We start from the raw sequence: 15543 nt of genomic DNA on the forward strand, positions 1-15543 counted from the left end.
CCTCCGCTGCCGAGGTAAGGGGGTACACGTGTGTGTGTGGCACACGTGCGCCCTGCTCCCTCAGCCCCTGCTCCCCAACTGCCGGGGGAATTTCAAACTGCGGGCTTTTTAAAGCCCGCAGTTTGAAATTCTGGCAGTTGACCCTTCAGCCAATCAGGCCTTCTGGCTAGACCGGAAGTGCGTGCCGGTGGCCCCGCCCCATACTGTCCCTTCCACTGGGATCCCAGGGTGGCAGGCAATACCATCCCAAGGGACTAGCCGGAACTGGCCTCCTGCTTAGGGGAAAGGCCTCTGCTAGATCCCCGCCGCTTGTCTGCCTGCCTGCCTGCCCACGCACGGCTCGGGAGCGCGGCTCGCTGTTGGGCGAGCTAAGAGGGCTCCGAAGAGCTTCCCCTCCAAATCCGCCTCAGCTGTGCTGTACCCTCTGCCCCACTTACCTTAGGGGGAATCAGCTGTTGCTGCCCCTGCCGCTGTCTCCTCCACAGTTGCTGCCTCTGCTGCCGAGGTAAGGGGGTACACTTGTGTGTGTGGCACACGTGTGCCCTGCTCCCTCAGCTCCCGCTCCCCAACATAAGTAGTCCTCACCAATGCTAACTGTGGGCATAACCACAGCATAGAAAGTAAAGCTCATCTGAAGATCCTCCCTGAGCTTCAGGCATTCTAGACAGAATAGAAAATTGGACATTCAAATGGAGTGATTTTGGTAAGGTATGCTCATTTATACACTGAGTTAGAAACCACTCTAAGCTCATTAATTTTGTTGCAGAGTAAGATACCTGCTAATGCTGGCTATCTGTTTAATTTTCTGACTACAACTTTCAACTCCCAATCTAAGCTCCTCTTCCTCTCTGTCACCTAATAAATGTGCTGATCCCTGGTTTTCCACTTGATAACTTCAGAACTCCAATCTGTTTTACTGGTTCTGGAGTTGCTCTGATACGGAACAGATGGGTGATTGTTTTCCTGAAGAGTTCCTGTGAGTGTTTTTAGGATTTTATATGAAAATAGAATCCAGACATTTTGCATCAAGGCCATGGCTTCCATGCCAAAAACACAAATCATTGAGTTGGCGATGGGTGTCAGAATGTGGCCCTTTATAAAGACATGGCCTCAATCTTGGGTTAGATTTTGTCTGTTTTAATCTGCTGTTCCAGGGTAGAGCCATCTTTATCTCTTCAAATCCAAAGTCCAGAGTATCTCACATATGTGAGGGGAATGTGTGATGGTGTAAAGCTACCGCAATGCCTTGTCCTAAGTGCTGGGGAGCAGAGCATGATTGCATGGTATGTGTGAGGTATCCCTGCATTTTAGCAATCCACAGCTGTTGGAATGTTTCCTTGGAGCTGTTTTCAGCTGGTTTTAGGTAAATCAGATCAATTCATCGGCAATTCCTTTACTGAAGGATGATCTCTACCAAAGCTCACTTGTTGGTTCTGAAGTGATGTAAGAGTCAATCCTAAGAGTCACAGATCCATCCACAGAAGTCATGGGTATTTTTGCAGGGGTGAGTAGGCTGCAGGATGAGATTCCTCTCCTTTTCCTTTCTGTCCTTTTTCTGCTTCAAGGGCAAGTCGCTTTACCTCAAAATGGGCTGTTTGGTTGAGGGTGTGGTGCCACTGGATTCAGTTGTCAGTTGTGGGAGCCAGTTGTCTCTCAGCTCTTGATGTTGGCATTCATTTTCAGGAGGTGTGCCTTCAATGTGCCTTTGTAGCATTTTTTCTGGCCACCGCAAGATCTTAGGCTGTTAGTAAGCTGGGAGCCTAGCACTTGTTTTGGGAATTGAGACTCAGGCATATGTACACTCAGTCCAGTCCAGCTAATGTCCAGTCTAGTGAAGTTGGTGCTTGAGGATCACTGACTCAAAGCTGATAGCATTGGCTTCAGCAAGGATGATGGCATTTGTGTTGCAATCTTCCCGTTTGATGCAAGGAAGATGGAGGCAACAGTGATACCTCTCCAGGCTCTTGAGATGACAATGATAGGTCATCCATGTTTCATATTTGTACAGGAGGGTGGGGATAATGACTGCATTGTAGACATGGAACTTGGTATCTTTTTGGAGATCACAATTAATAAAGACATACCAAAGCAATTTCCCAAAAGAGACACTTGCACACCAGATCCTGTACTGGATCTCCTCATCAATGTTCATTCTGAAAGAGGTGGCTATTGAAATAGGTAAGTGCTCAACTACTTCCAGGATCTTTCCCTCAATGGTAATTTGGGGAGTGGATCACAATCATGGGCCAGGGCAGGCTGATAGAGCACTGTAGTTCTCGATATTGAGAGAGAGGCCCAAAATCTGGTAGTTTTCTCTGAAAAGATCTGGAGGTTTTCTTGAGTGTGTGCAAGGGTGACACAGTCCTTGTCATATTGGAAGTCAAGGATGGTTGCTTTGTGTACTTTGTTCTTTGAGTGAAAATTACCTAGATTGAAGGGCCCTCCAAGATCAGGGAGTGCAAGAGGTTTCTTTGCACCTACTCTACTTAACCATACAAAATGTTTTTCAGTTGAAGCTGAGGTTGTAATGCAAATACTGAAAGAAAGTATGCATTCCTATCTTTGACTGGGTAAGTAGGGTGGAGTAGAGAGGATATTTGGTAATGTGGACAAAACAGAGCAGAGAATAGTATTCCGTGCCTCCTAGCCAGAAAGTATTTGAAAAATGGCAACACTTTAGAAGGTTTTTTGAAGATGCCATCCAATCTCAACAGTATCCTGGAATCTTGATGTTCATGTGTCATGGCTGGTGACAATAAATGATGTTTTTAATCAAAGTCTATCATTGCAGAGCCTTGGTTGGCATGTTCATCATTAGCACAGGACATTTTTGCTCTTTTTTTGCAAACAATTTTTGAAAAAAAAATTTTTTTTAACAGACTAAGTAGATTGTTTTTTGCAAAAACCCGCAATTTAATTTTGGAATAGCTGCATAAAGTATTTGCATTTCTAAAAACAAAATGGCAAAAATACCTTGCAGTGGGAAGACATTAACGGGTGTTTGGACAGAAAGCTTAATATGATTCTGAGTGTCTTTAAAGAACAAAATATAGGTTAGTTTAATTTAAATACAGACTGTTCAAGACATGCATGCAAAGGAAAATTATACTGTTGATTTTGCATTAGTGCAAAGCACAACTCCATTTAATAAAAATATAAAGGTCCATTTAATAAAACCATTCATATGGGTAATTGTTTAGAATATAAGTTGGATTTAAATTGAAGTTGGCAAAGGATTCCGAATATATACAAAGCAGCTTGAACCAGCCATTTTCAAGTTCACTGAACTAAATCTAAATATTGAAAAAATTGAGCAAAATTCAACATTGTTGCTTTTTTCCAGGTCACATAGCAGTGGAACAATTCAGTAATGTTATTTTTGCATATAACTATGTCATGACTCCATTTAAGTGTAGGAAATGTACCAGTGTTGATTTTTATAAAGCAAAAGAGCTAGATATGTCTAATGGAAATATGATAGTTATATGTTTTTCGAGGACTGATATGATAAGGAGGAAAAGAAAATATGTTCATTTAGTAAGGAGAAAAATTAAAATCTTGTAATACATTTAACTCTAACTAGAAATGGTAGAGTAAGAAGAAGACTAATTTAGAACATCTTTCAAAATTTCCTGACTGACATTTATTAGAATATTTTCTCATGGAAAGTGAGGAATCTTAATTGCTTATGACATTTAAATCTCAATTGTGCCAAGTGCATGTACTACCTGTCCTTTGGTGGCAAAAGACTGAACAACAGATCTCTGACAGAGCCCAGCAGGTCTATAGAAAAGCTACCATTGACTGCAGCAGGCTTTGTAGTCCACATAGAAGAAGCATAGGGAGAGTTTGCCCCCTCCCCGAGATTGGCCACCACCAGCTTCTGAGGGTGGTTGCTGCTGGCACCCGTTCCCCCCCACCACCATCAGCATGGCTGGTGGTGTCTGTGGGTGGCCCCTGCTTGTCACTTGCTGCTGCCTCTCTCCCCTGCTGCTGACACTCTGGGCAGCAGCTGTGAGCGGTCCCCACTCACTGCCATGGTGCCTCCCCCCCGGTTGTGGGAGGCACCAGTTGTTCATGGCAGTCCACACCTAATTTACTTAAAAAGTCCCCTTCATCATTAATATCCTGTATTTAGTTATAATAAATATTAGAGTTTGGGAATCCAGAGTTATTTTTAAAATGTCTTATGGATACATTGATAAGAAAAATGGTCCAAGACGAGTCAAGTCACCACTTCATAGATTTCTTGAAAATAAATTTTCATTTTGAGAAACATGATTTGGAGAATAGAAAAACATATAATTTTCATTGAGATTGGAGACATAGTATATTAGATTTGTACCATTATGTGACAATATGTCAGTTGTTCTCAATCTTTTTGGAGTCATGGCACCCTGCACTGGACTTGAGGCACCCCTCCATAACTTTTATGAAATGAGTGGCATACAGTTTCAAAAACTAATTTTATATATAACAGTGCTTATTTCCTTGCAGAGTGGCTAGGCAGTGGAGACAGGAGAATGGATAGGCAGGAACAAGCCTGAGCTCATGCTTGTCTGCTTATTTCCTCACACCTGGTGTCACCTTCAAAGAATCTCCATAGCCCTGGCACCCTGGTTGAGAATCACTACAACATGATATGGCACATGTTATTTCACTGTGACATTTCTGTGTTCATCTCTTGTTTAGAGCTTTCCATTTTTAACTATGCAAAAGATTTTTATATGGCAGCTCCAGCTTCTGTGGGGGAAATAGAATAAGGAAAAATTGATTTCTTTTTTATTTTGATAGCTCATGCTCTTTCTCAAGAAACTGGTAAACTAAACATACAACAGAATTATTTTGTCTTCCATCAGTGAACTTCTTTGCTTCCTGGAAATGTTGCAGTTTCTTGACATGAAGAACCTCCATTTCAGCCAGTCAAGGCAACCTTTTAGCTACCTGGAAGCCACTTCTCTAATTTTCAGCTAGGATACATGAGAAGTCAGGCAGCAGTAAGAATCCTTGACCTAAAAAGGGAAATTTTCTCTTCCAGTTTGAGCAAATTCTCTTCTAAAACTGGTATTTTGCCTGGTCTACCACTGTACAGAGAAACACGTCTTTACTAATGATATATACATTTCAGAAAAGATGACTTGCATTTCTATTTCATTTACAAGCCAGTTCATACAAATACTTCTAAAGGATATTATGATAAACAGACAAAAAGTAATATATAAGTTGGCTTTGTCAGTTTGTTTTACTTGTGTTAGAATTTACAGAAATCTCTTGCCTTACTGATATGCAGCGTTTTGTTTCACATGCTGAATATATCGTATTTTACCAGCCTAACTGTACTCCCAGACACAGGCATTTATTTAGATGTTGAAAGCGTGCTGTGTTCCATAAATACTTTGTTTCACTGTATGTAATTTTAACATAAACTAATTATGAAAAAAGATGAAATATCATTTTAATTTCTGATAAACTTGGTTTAGGGAACTGAAGTTTTATGTTGAAAGAGGACAGGATAATACTTTGGGCTAAAGTTATTTGCCTATTGTTAAAAATGAAATCTCACAAAATAAAAAGGTATCACATTTAGCCTAGAAAGCTGAACTAAGGCTGTCACTTTAATAGTTTATCTTTCAGATATTCCACAATGTTGATGTATTTTGCTTCCAGAGGAATGTTCCAGAGGAAAAAATAATGTTATAAAAATATTTCCATTTTTATGCAGTTGTATAAAGATGCTTTTCTTAAAAAACCCAAATGGGACATCACCATATTAAAGGAGTCCTCTTAATTGAGGGAATGGGGAGGAACAGGAAACTTAAAGAATAAATAGCTTTGGTGAGATTTATGAAATGCACAGAATATCCAGGAAATTCCTAAGAAGCATTTCTTTTATTTCCTTAGACTTGGGATGTAGAGCTTGAGAGATCTGCAGAATCCTGGGCGGAAACTTGTCTGTGGGAACATGGACCTGCAAGCCTTCTTCCATCAATTGGACAGAATTTGGGGGCACACTGGGGAAGGTAGTTCAAGATACCATAAATGTATCACAAACAATTTTTTTAACTTTGTTTGCTATGTAAAGCTCAAGTGAGACAATAGTGTATAACTTTTTACGTTTGTTGTGCAATGATTTGAAGAATTGCTTTTGGTTTTATAGGTATAGGCCTCCGACATTTCATGTCCAAGCATGGTATGATGAAGTGAGAGACTTTACCTACCCTTATCCTCACGAATGCAACCCATATTGTCCTTTTAGATGTTCTGGTCCTGTTTGTACTCATTATACACAGGTATGTTTTGGGATTTATTTATTTATTTATTTTACTATCAAGAAAATTGTATGCCTCCAAGGTGTAGAAAATCATATTGATTTTAAAAGTAAATATGTCCCTCTGTTGGTGGTTTGTAGCTACTGGAATTTGTTTATATGCCTCATCTGGTTTAAGTCTACACATGGCTTAGAATGGGATTGTGCTGCATTTCTGTGGAATTCTTACACATCTAGAATGGATATGAATTCTATTACCTCAACCCAGGCAGGGATTCCCCAGAAAGCCCAATAATCAGGCAGAATGAGTGCAAAATACTGCCATTCAGTACACTCTGCAAATGGCATATTCTGCACTCAGTGACTGCATCTAACCAAGACACTGACTGCGCAGTAGATTCTTACTACTGCGAAGTAGAGTTGTATGACACAGTGCTACTGTGCAGTAGCAATGTGCTACTACACAGTAGTAATGAGCTACTGCGCAGCATTCAGCATCACCAAAAAGACCTTTGGGGATGCTACTGTGCAGTCATTTAGTGTATAAAAATACTAAATGACTGTGCAGTAACAACTGCATAGTCAGCATCTCGTGTTGACACAGCCACTAAAAGGAAATATGCAATAAGAATGTATAATGAGTAGAAGAATGCTTTGTCTTATGACTAATCAGGGACAGCCACCATATAGGGAACAAATTATGACTCTTTTATAATAGCAATGACATTTTGAAATGGCATAGGACCTTCTGTACTTTGTGTTGACCCTGTCAGCATCCTAAAGATGAGGTGGACAGAGGAGAATAAACTCTTTCATTTGCTATCTACTTGCCTTAAAACTGATAGATAACTTCAACTGCAACCCAGTTTTGCCACATATCAAATAAACTTATTTAACATGGAGACTAAGTATAATGGTGTTATGCTCTAGAAACTTAAATGCAAGGATTTTTACAGCACAGTGGGTGTGCCTACACGAGATTCTGACTACACAGTAGCTAAAAAATGCTGTGCAGTAGCGTGTCACAGCAGGGACAGCGTGTCACAGCTGCACAGTATTATTAGGTTACTATGCAGTAGGATAACTTAAAAGGCATTTACTAGTGCACTGCAGTTACTGTGCATTTATTTAGTGTTTGCTAATACAAGTACTAAATAAATGCACAGTAACAACTGTGCAGTAGCATCTCATGTAGATGCTTCCAGAGTCACAAAAATAACCAAACAAGAAAATACAAAGTTGTTAAAAGTATATTTACTCAGTTTGTACAATGTTCCAAAGAATTCTTCTCCTTTAAAATGTTTTTTAGTTCCCTGAATCTACTTTTTTTCAATTTTCCTAGAATATTGAACATGTTTCAATCAAGTCTTGATCCAGGAATTCATATGTCATCTGATTAAAAGCACAAAAATTTGTGTCAGCCCTGTTACTTCAAAAAGTCCACCATGCTCAGTCTTGATATTTTTAATACAACCAACTATATATCTACCTGTTAACCACTCCCTACAGTTTTGACTAACGTGCACTCACAACTTTAGACAGATGTCCAGAAGCATTCAGAATATTTTTAACTTCAGTTTGTCATTATGGGATACTGTTTCAGAAGACATTATTTTTACTACAAGTAACAATATATGTATGTCCATCTTTAATGTTAAAATACATTGACCACTGAAGTCTTCATTTCTGCATTTTGATTAAAACTCGTGTAATTTATTCATCTTCATTACATGCAGGATTCCCACTGTGTTAATGCTCTTCATGCATAGGTATTTTTGCACAGCATCTATCCAAGCCTTTAGTTTTGGATGTTCAAAAGGCTTAAGGGAATTAAAAATACAACTTCCACTAATTAAAAGGGTGTTGGGTACCTAACTGCTTAGACTTTGAAAAACTCAGTCTTAGTCTTTCAAGTTGTTTCAAGACCTCTGTAATGAGTTTTTTTAATAGCTGAGTGAACTTTAATAACATGAAAAGCATAATTGTTAAAATCTGTGATCTGTAGCAGATTTGAATCTTTTCAGTTCACGAAGCCCTGTTAACAGTTCAATTACTCATCTCATTTCCTTCTATTAATTACTGGCTGTCATCCATCTAATCTATTTATCTAATTAATTCCACATTTCTCTTGGTCCTTAGATTTTGTTTGTATACAACAGCCCAACTTCTCACAGTTCCCCAATTCTTTTCTTTTTAAAAAAACTGTTCTTCAAAAGGAGACTCTTGCATCTTTGCATCTTTGTAAACATTTGTTCTGTAATCAAACGCATATACCACTTACCTAAAATAACAACCATAAACGTTGTATCAATATAAAACTTGTCCTTCTAACAAGAAATATAACTTAATAATTTATTAGCTGTAGTAAATCTGTGTAGCTCTGGTGATGTCATTGAAACAGGACAGATGAATACTATGCAGAAAAATGACAGAAATTATCCAGTCTTCATAAGCTTCAGTACTAAATATATAAAAAAAAATAATAGTTGTGGTCTATGCATGAATATTCTCTCTGTCCATTACTTGCGTGTGTATGAATATAAGGACGAAAAATTAATACTTTTGCATAATGTGTCTGTCCTGCTATGTAGGACCACTCCCAGGCTTGCTCCTTTAGCTCACTCTTAACCATTAAATTAATTTAATGCATAGTAAAGTGTCACCCTGTACATGTGTGTTGCAATTAGTGCACAGTAGATTAATTTACTGTGGCATAGGATAGTCCCATCAGACACAGGTGCTATCCTACATTGCAGTAAAATACTGTGCTTAAACACATGTGTAGATGGTGATATTGCATGTCTGTAGACGAAACAGGGGCCCTAAACTGAAGAGGTGGATTTTGAAAATCATGGCTTCAATTTAGGGCTGATTAAATCCCTGTGTCATGCACATACCTCACTGATTTATCTGCCTCTCTTACGGGGAGGAGAAGGTGAGCTGCTGGTGGGCTGCTGCAGTCACGGAGCTGCACGGAGCCCAGTGCTTCACTCTGTGGCTGTAGGGGCCATAAACTAAAACTCCTCTAAGGAGTTTTAGTTTGCTGCACCCCAAGTCATTTAAGGTGCATTATGCCACCGAATTTCCTATGGTGGCTGGTATTAATGCGCAATGCACCCGTGATGCATGCAAACACTGACACCATTAAAGAGGTGAAAAAGCATTTAGCCCACTTTGAAGTGCTGTGCACATATGCATCTCCTTTTGTCCACACAGTGCCACTGGGATTAGCTTACTCTGGTTTAAATTGAGCCAGAGTATATTCAGTCACACTGATTGCATGTGTAGATGTATCTCTTCTGTGTTTTCTGTGTGATGCCTGAGCTAAGTAATGTGGACAGAGGTGGGTGACTCATGTGACTGGGAGTTGCTAAGGGGAAGTCTTCATCTCAAAGTACAGTTGTAGGCATACACTTATAGTTCAGTATTTCATAGATTATTTGGTTCATTTTTGATTAGCATTTGATTTTTACATGCCTCTTTCCTGTCATGTAGGTGGTATGGGCCACAAGCAACAGAATAGGTTGTGCTATTAATTTGTGCCATAACATGAACATCTGGGGACAGATTTGGCCGAAAGCAGTCTACCTAGTGTGCAATTATTCTCCTAAGTAAGTATACGTATTATGAGGAAACTCTAAATTATATTGAAAGGGAAAAGCTATTTATAATCCAGGAGATTACCCAAAAGAAAGTAACTCTAAATTTTCTATTTCTGTGCTATTACAAAATGAAGCATTGTTTCCAGTGCTGCCTTGGCTAAATCAAGACTGTTCTGATTTCTGGAGCTTTAACTGTCCAAATTAACTCTTTTCTAGTGCTCCAGGGTCAGAGATCTCTATTGTCATATGATGGTATTTATCATTTTGTCTGGAAAGTTAATGTACCTCTCCATTCTTATTTTAGAGGCTATGTAACATTATTACCATTTAGAAAGCATACCATGTTTAGGGTCACATATTGTCCTCAGGTGGCTGGCAAGCTATTCCACTTAAGACAGCAGGATTCCTGTTGTTTTATGATAAGGTAATTTAGGGTGATAGTCAAGCTTGTTCCATAGGCACCTGTATGGGATTTAATGGAATTTACGTGCCTAAGTTCCAAAACCTAATATAGATTGACCTTGTTGCTGCAGACACAACTTATAACTGATTTCTAAACTATTTGATGCCTCCACCTTGGACTTCAGAGTTACTTAAGTGCTTTTACTTGGGCATCTGTGCATACACAGAAGTGATTCAGTTTGATCAACTGGGCACCTAACACTTGCCTAAACACTTCTGCTGGAGGGGTGGGAATATCTAACTCTACTTAAGTCTCTGAGAGGCCAGTTAGTAAGGTATACTGTGAGCACATGGGCCTGTCTTACACTATCAGCATTCAGTTCAATTAAAAATGGTGATGCTTAATTTTTGCTTAATAGCTAGTGGCTAGAGCACTTACAATCACAGAATCAAAGAAAGTTAGGGTTGGAAGGCACCTCAGGAGGTCATCTAGTTCAGCCCCCTACTCAAAGCAGAACCATCACCAACTAAATCGTCCCAGCTAAAGTTCTGTCTAGCTGGGTCTTGAAAACTCCAAGGATGGATATTTCACGGCCTCTCTGGGTGCTTTACTATTCTCCTACTGAGAAAATTATTCCTAATATCTAACCTAAACTTCCCTTGCCGCAACTTCACTCCTTTGCTCCTTGTTCTGTCATCTGCCACCACTAAGAACAGTCTAGCTCCATCTTCTTTCGAACCTCCTCTTCAGGTAGTTGAAGGCTGCTATTAAATCCCCTCTTAGTCTCATCTTCTCAAGACTAAATAAACCCTGTTCCTTCAGTTGTTCCCCATAAGTCATGTGCACCAGCTCCCTCATGATTTGTGTTGCCTTCTGCTGGACTCTCTCCAAAGTCTCCACATCCTTTCTGTAGTGGGGGCCCAAAACTGTACACAGTACTCCACATGTGGCCTCACCAGCACTGAATAGAGGGACTTCCCTTGACCTACTGGCAACACACCTACCAATGCATGTATGCCATTGGCCTTCTAGGCAACAAGGGCACACTGCTAGCTCATTCAGGTTATTGTCCACTGTAACGTCCAGGTCCTTTTCTGCAGAGCTGCTGCCCAACCAGTCAGCCCCCTGCCTGTACTGGTGCATGAGATTGTTCCATCCTAAGTGAATGACTTTGCACTCATCCTTCTTGAACGTAAAGTGATTCCTTTTGGCCCAATACTCCAATTTGTCTAGGTCACTCTGAATCCTAGCCCTACCCTCTAGCGTGCCTACTACTCCGTCCAGCTTGGTGTTATCTGCAGACTTGCTGAGCGTGAAGTCTATGCCACTTGTGCAGGAAGTGGAAGGCCTAGGTTACAGACCCACATTAGCCTGAAGGAATCCAAACCAACATGTCCCAATTCCTAATCATGATAGAATAAATTGGGTGGGTAACTCCCTTCTGTTGAAGCTGGACTTCTGATGCACCAAGAATGCGAGTCATGGATCCAGAAGGAGAACAGTCAAGATGGAATGTGACTCTGTAACTTAGTGGTTAAGGCACTGCCTTGGTAGAGGAGAATTTTGAGTTCCAGTCACTGCTCCCAAGACTGTTATGTGTTTTACATTAGGTAGTCACTGGATAAAAAACAAAACTAATCCTGGCATCAGGAACTTGTCTGTCCACTTACAGTCCAGTGTTTTAACCACTAGGCTACCAAGTCAGGCTTCATCTTGCTTGATGTCTCTGTGTTTCTGTTGAATTGATAGTTACTATTAATGATGTATATTTATTTATTTAGGCATATTTTACTAATTAAAATGACTATTTTTTAAGGGGCAACTGGTGGGGTCATGCTCCTTATAAGCATGGCCACCCCTGTTCTGCATGTCCACCTAGTTTTGGAGGAGGCTGCAGAGAAAATCTTTGCTACAGAGGTATGTATCATTTCAAGAAAAGGAGCTGTGATTGTGTTGTGTGGATGGCTAGCAAAATATAATCCTTTTTCATTAATTATTTATTTTGCTGTAAGATAGTGATGTGTACTCTATTATGATTTCCTCTAATAATGTAAAAGTTGCCCAAGACAAAATATGTGTGGTCCTTAATGGCCTAAGTCCCAAACTGTGATTCAGAAAACCATCTCAGTAGCTCTCTAATTCCAGAGAGGCTTTAATTGCAAGCTGCCTCTTCCCTCTCCCTCCCCACCACCTCTCTTTTTTTTTTAACCTGAAAGTTACCTTGCTCCATAGAACTGTGTTTCTCTACATGCCCAGAACTGCCACTGGTCTGAGCTGCTGAGTACATAAGTCCATTTGGGACCAAAAGCTAAGAAGAGTGGCACTCTGTTTAAAAATCTCACTATCTCAGCAAAATAAGCCAAGGAGATTCTATAAAGAAATGCAGGATGCCGGCAGCACAAATAACTTATTCGTTCCAGTGAAATACCAGCATGCTTCATTATTAGGAACCTACTTAAATTGCGGCCAAGTTTCTCATGGCCTGCTCACAGCATGCAGAGCAATTTTGCAGGCATTTCGCAGCAGCTCTGTCCCTCAGCGCTGATTGTGGAGAGTCTGTGGGGGAGGGGAGCAACAAGGAGGCAACCGCCATCTTGACTGCTGGCTTCCCTTCATGCCACCCCACCCCTTGGCGCTAATTGATGGAGAGGTCCTGGCAGTGGGATGAGTGGACAGCCACCATCTTGTCTGCTGCCCTTTGTGCTGCTCTGCCAGTGGGCACCTTCCCCTCTGGCAGCAAGAACTGCTGGCTTCCCCTGGGGAGCCAGAATTTTCTTTATTTATTTTTGTTGATTTTGCGGATTTTATGGACAATCTTGGATTTTGTGGTTTCCGCAAAATCCATGAAAACACAAATTATGTAGGTCCATATTCATTAGTACCTTTTGTAATTTTCAGTTTTCAAAATTGTATTAGTGAGATTTTATAATATTAGAATGTAGCATATTATGACAACATTTTTTTAATACAGCTGATTTAGGCAATCATTTCTGTTAATACTTTTGAAACATAAACGCACTGTATATCACTTTTTTAGAATGTTCCTAGGTTGTACCTTAATCTACGTAGCTAAATAAGGAATTTAGGCCCCTAGCGGGCTTTACATTTATCACATGATTAATGTAATAATTGTGCGATAATTGAAATATGCCATATGTTCAACTAATTTATCATATAATAAAATGGGGAGCCATCTATAAAAAATGATGAACCAGCTTCAAAGATGTTAACTCCTTAAATGTGGAACATCTTTGTAGTTCGTTTATATTGTGCTTAAATTTGAACATGTGGCATGTTACACATGTACCATCCCAGCATCCCAAGGTGCACTGCTTCCTTCAGTCCCCCACCTTGGCCCTGCAGCACCCTGTAGGGGTTATGCTTTCCCTTCTCCTGCCTCACTCCTGTGAGTGAAATGGGGCTGTGCAAAGCGAGAGTTCATCATTCCTCACAGAACTGGGTGACCAACTAATCAGCATGGGAGGAAGCTATTCCCTCAGGGATTGATTCTCTCCACTCCCTATCCCCTTCCACCCTCCTTGAATACCTTTGGGATCCCAGGCTGCAGGTGGGTTCCTTAAGTTTCCTAGGGCATCTGCAGCATAGAATACAGGGGTGATCTTTAAAGCTTCTAGCCTATCTGCAGACCATGATCTGGGACTGTTTTTGCTTGGTGCTTAAAGAACATGCCTGCAGTCTGGGATTTAACCCCAATGGGCAATGGTGCTCCAGGATCCTGGGTGACCTAGATCCCAGGCTCCAGGCACCTACTCCTGGAACTTTAAATGGCTCACAACCTTTCAGTGTGCCTGTCCAGGTCACTGGCCAGCTCCTCTGGCGGTAGAGGGAGCTATGGAGCATCCCTCTATTGTCCCCTGTGTGGAGAGTGTGCCTTTGTCATACTCCACATAGGGGCTTTAAAAATGTGTCTGCCCATAGTGCTCTGCAAACTTTATAGTGTTATGAAAACAATGCTTCCCATGGGTCTTAGGTGCAGGAATGAACATCTCTAAAAATTAGGAACCCTATTTATGTGCTTAGAAGAGGCTTTGATTTCAGATGTGTGACTATAGATTTAGGGTTTTAGTGGGCACTTCTACATGAGATGCTAACTGTGCAGTAGCCTAATAATACTGTGCAGTAGTGCATCACAGCACAAACAATGCTAATAGGCTACTGTGCAGGCTACTAAGCAGTAGCATCACCAAAAACGCATTCACCAGTGCTACTGCACAGTAACTCTGGTTACTGCACATTTATTTAGTACTTGATTTTAAAAGTACTAAATTAAATGTGCAATAACCACTGTGCATTAATGCATGTGTAGATCTGTCCAGTGAGACTTGTAACAAGTTTTTGTTTGTTTGTTTTTGGGGTTTTTTAAGTCTGGTCAAACATAGGAAAGTAGGGCTGGAAGGGACCTCATAGGGTCATCTAGTTGAGCCTCTTGCTCAAGGTAGGAGCATCCCTGACTAAACTACTGCAGCCAAGGTCTGTTTAATCTGCTTTTGAAAAGTTTTGGAGACGGCGATTGAATAGTTTCTCTAGGTAGCCTGTTCCAATGGTTGACCACCATCAGAGTTAGAAATTGCTTCTAATCTCCAACCTAAATTTTCTCTGCTGCAGTTTGAGGCCATTGCTTCTAGTTCTTTTCCCTATAGCCACAGTAAAAAGCCTAGATAGTGCTGATTGACATTTTACTCAAATCCCTCCAGCTTGTGCCTAAAGGACAGAAAAAAATAAACTCTGAAAGGTTGGTAGTTTTTATCTAAATGCAGAATTGGCTTTAAAGTTGCTAAGCTTTCAAATATTGTGTGTAAACTACACATGCAGCATTGAATCAATGGAAAGTCTCACGACTTCAGTGAACATTAGATCAAGCTTTTCTCTTGTCCATCCATCCTGAAAAACTGTTTCATAAAACCAAACCATTATAAGCATAATTAAATGGGGATTACGGAGACTTGGTGGGACTCCAAGCATGATTGGGCGGTGAATGTTGAGGGCTATAGGCTGTACAGGATAGGAAAGAGAGGGGGAGGAGTGGCACTCTATATCAAGGAGGAATACACGTCCTCGCTAATTAATAAAGAGTCAGGGGAGAAGCACTCTGAAGTGCTTTGGGTTAGGGTTCAAGGCAGAAGAGGGGAAAGGGACCTATTGGTGGGAGTCTACTATAGACCCCCTACCCAAACAGAGGAGCTTGACCAGGAATTCTTGGGTCAGCTCACCGAGGTAGCAAAAGCTAAGGATGTGGTAGTCATGGGGGA

General features: G+C 40.6%; 1 protein-coding gene across 1 annotated transcript in view; it reads left to right on the forward strand.

Annotated features, from left to right (window-relative positions):
- CRISPLD1 (cysteine rich secretory protein LCCL domain containing 1) overlaps positions 1–15543 on the forward strand; it is a 78822-nt gene that overhangs the window by 30458 nt on the left and 32821 nt on the right. The window contains exons 2-5 of the mRNA XM_019527820.1: positions 5902–6020; positions 6158–6290; positions 9764–9879; positions 12090–12190. Of these exons, the coding sequence (XP_019383365.1) occupies positions 5902–6020; positions 6158–6290; positions 9764–9879; positions 12090–12190 (469 nt within the window). The remainder of the gene's footprint in view (positions 1–5901; positions 6021–6157; positions 6291–9763; positions 9880–12089; positions 12191–15543) is intronic.

This window comes from Gavialis gangeticus, unplaced genomic scaffold, assembly GCF_001723915.1.
Source record: "Gavialis gangeticus isolate Ggan-Ray unplaced genomic scaffold, GavGan_comp1, whole genome shotgun sequence".
NCBI classification, from domain to species: domain Eukaryota; kingdom Metazoa; phylum Chordata; order Crocodylia; family Gavialidae; genus Gavialis; species Gavialis gangeticus.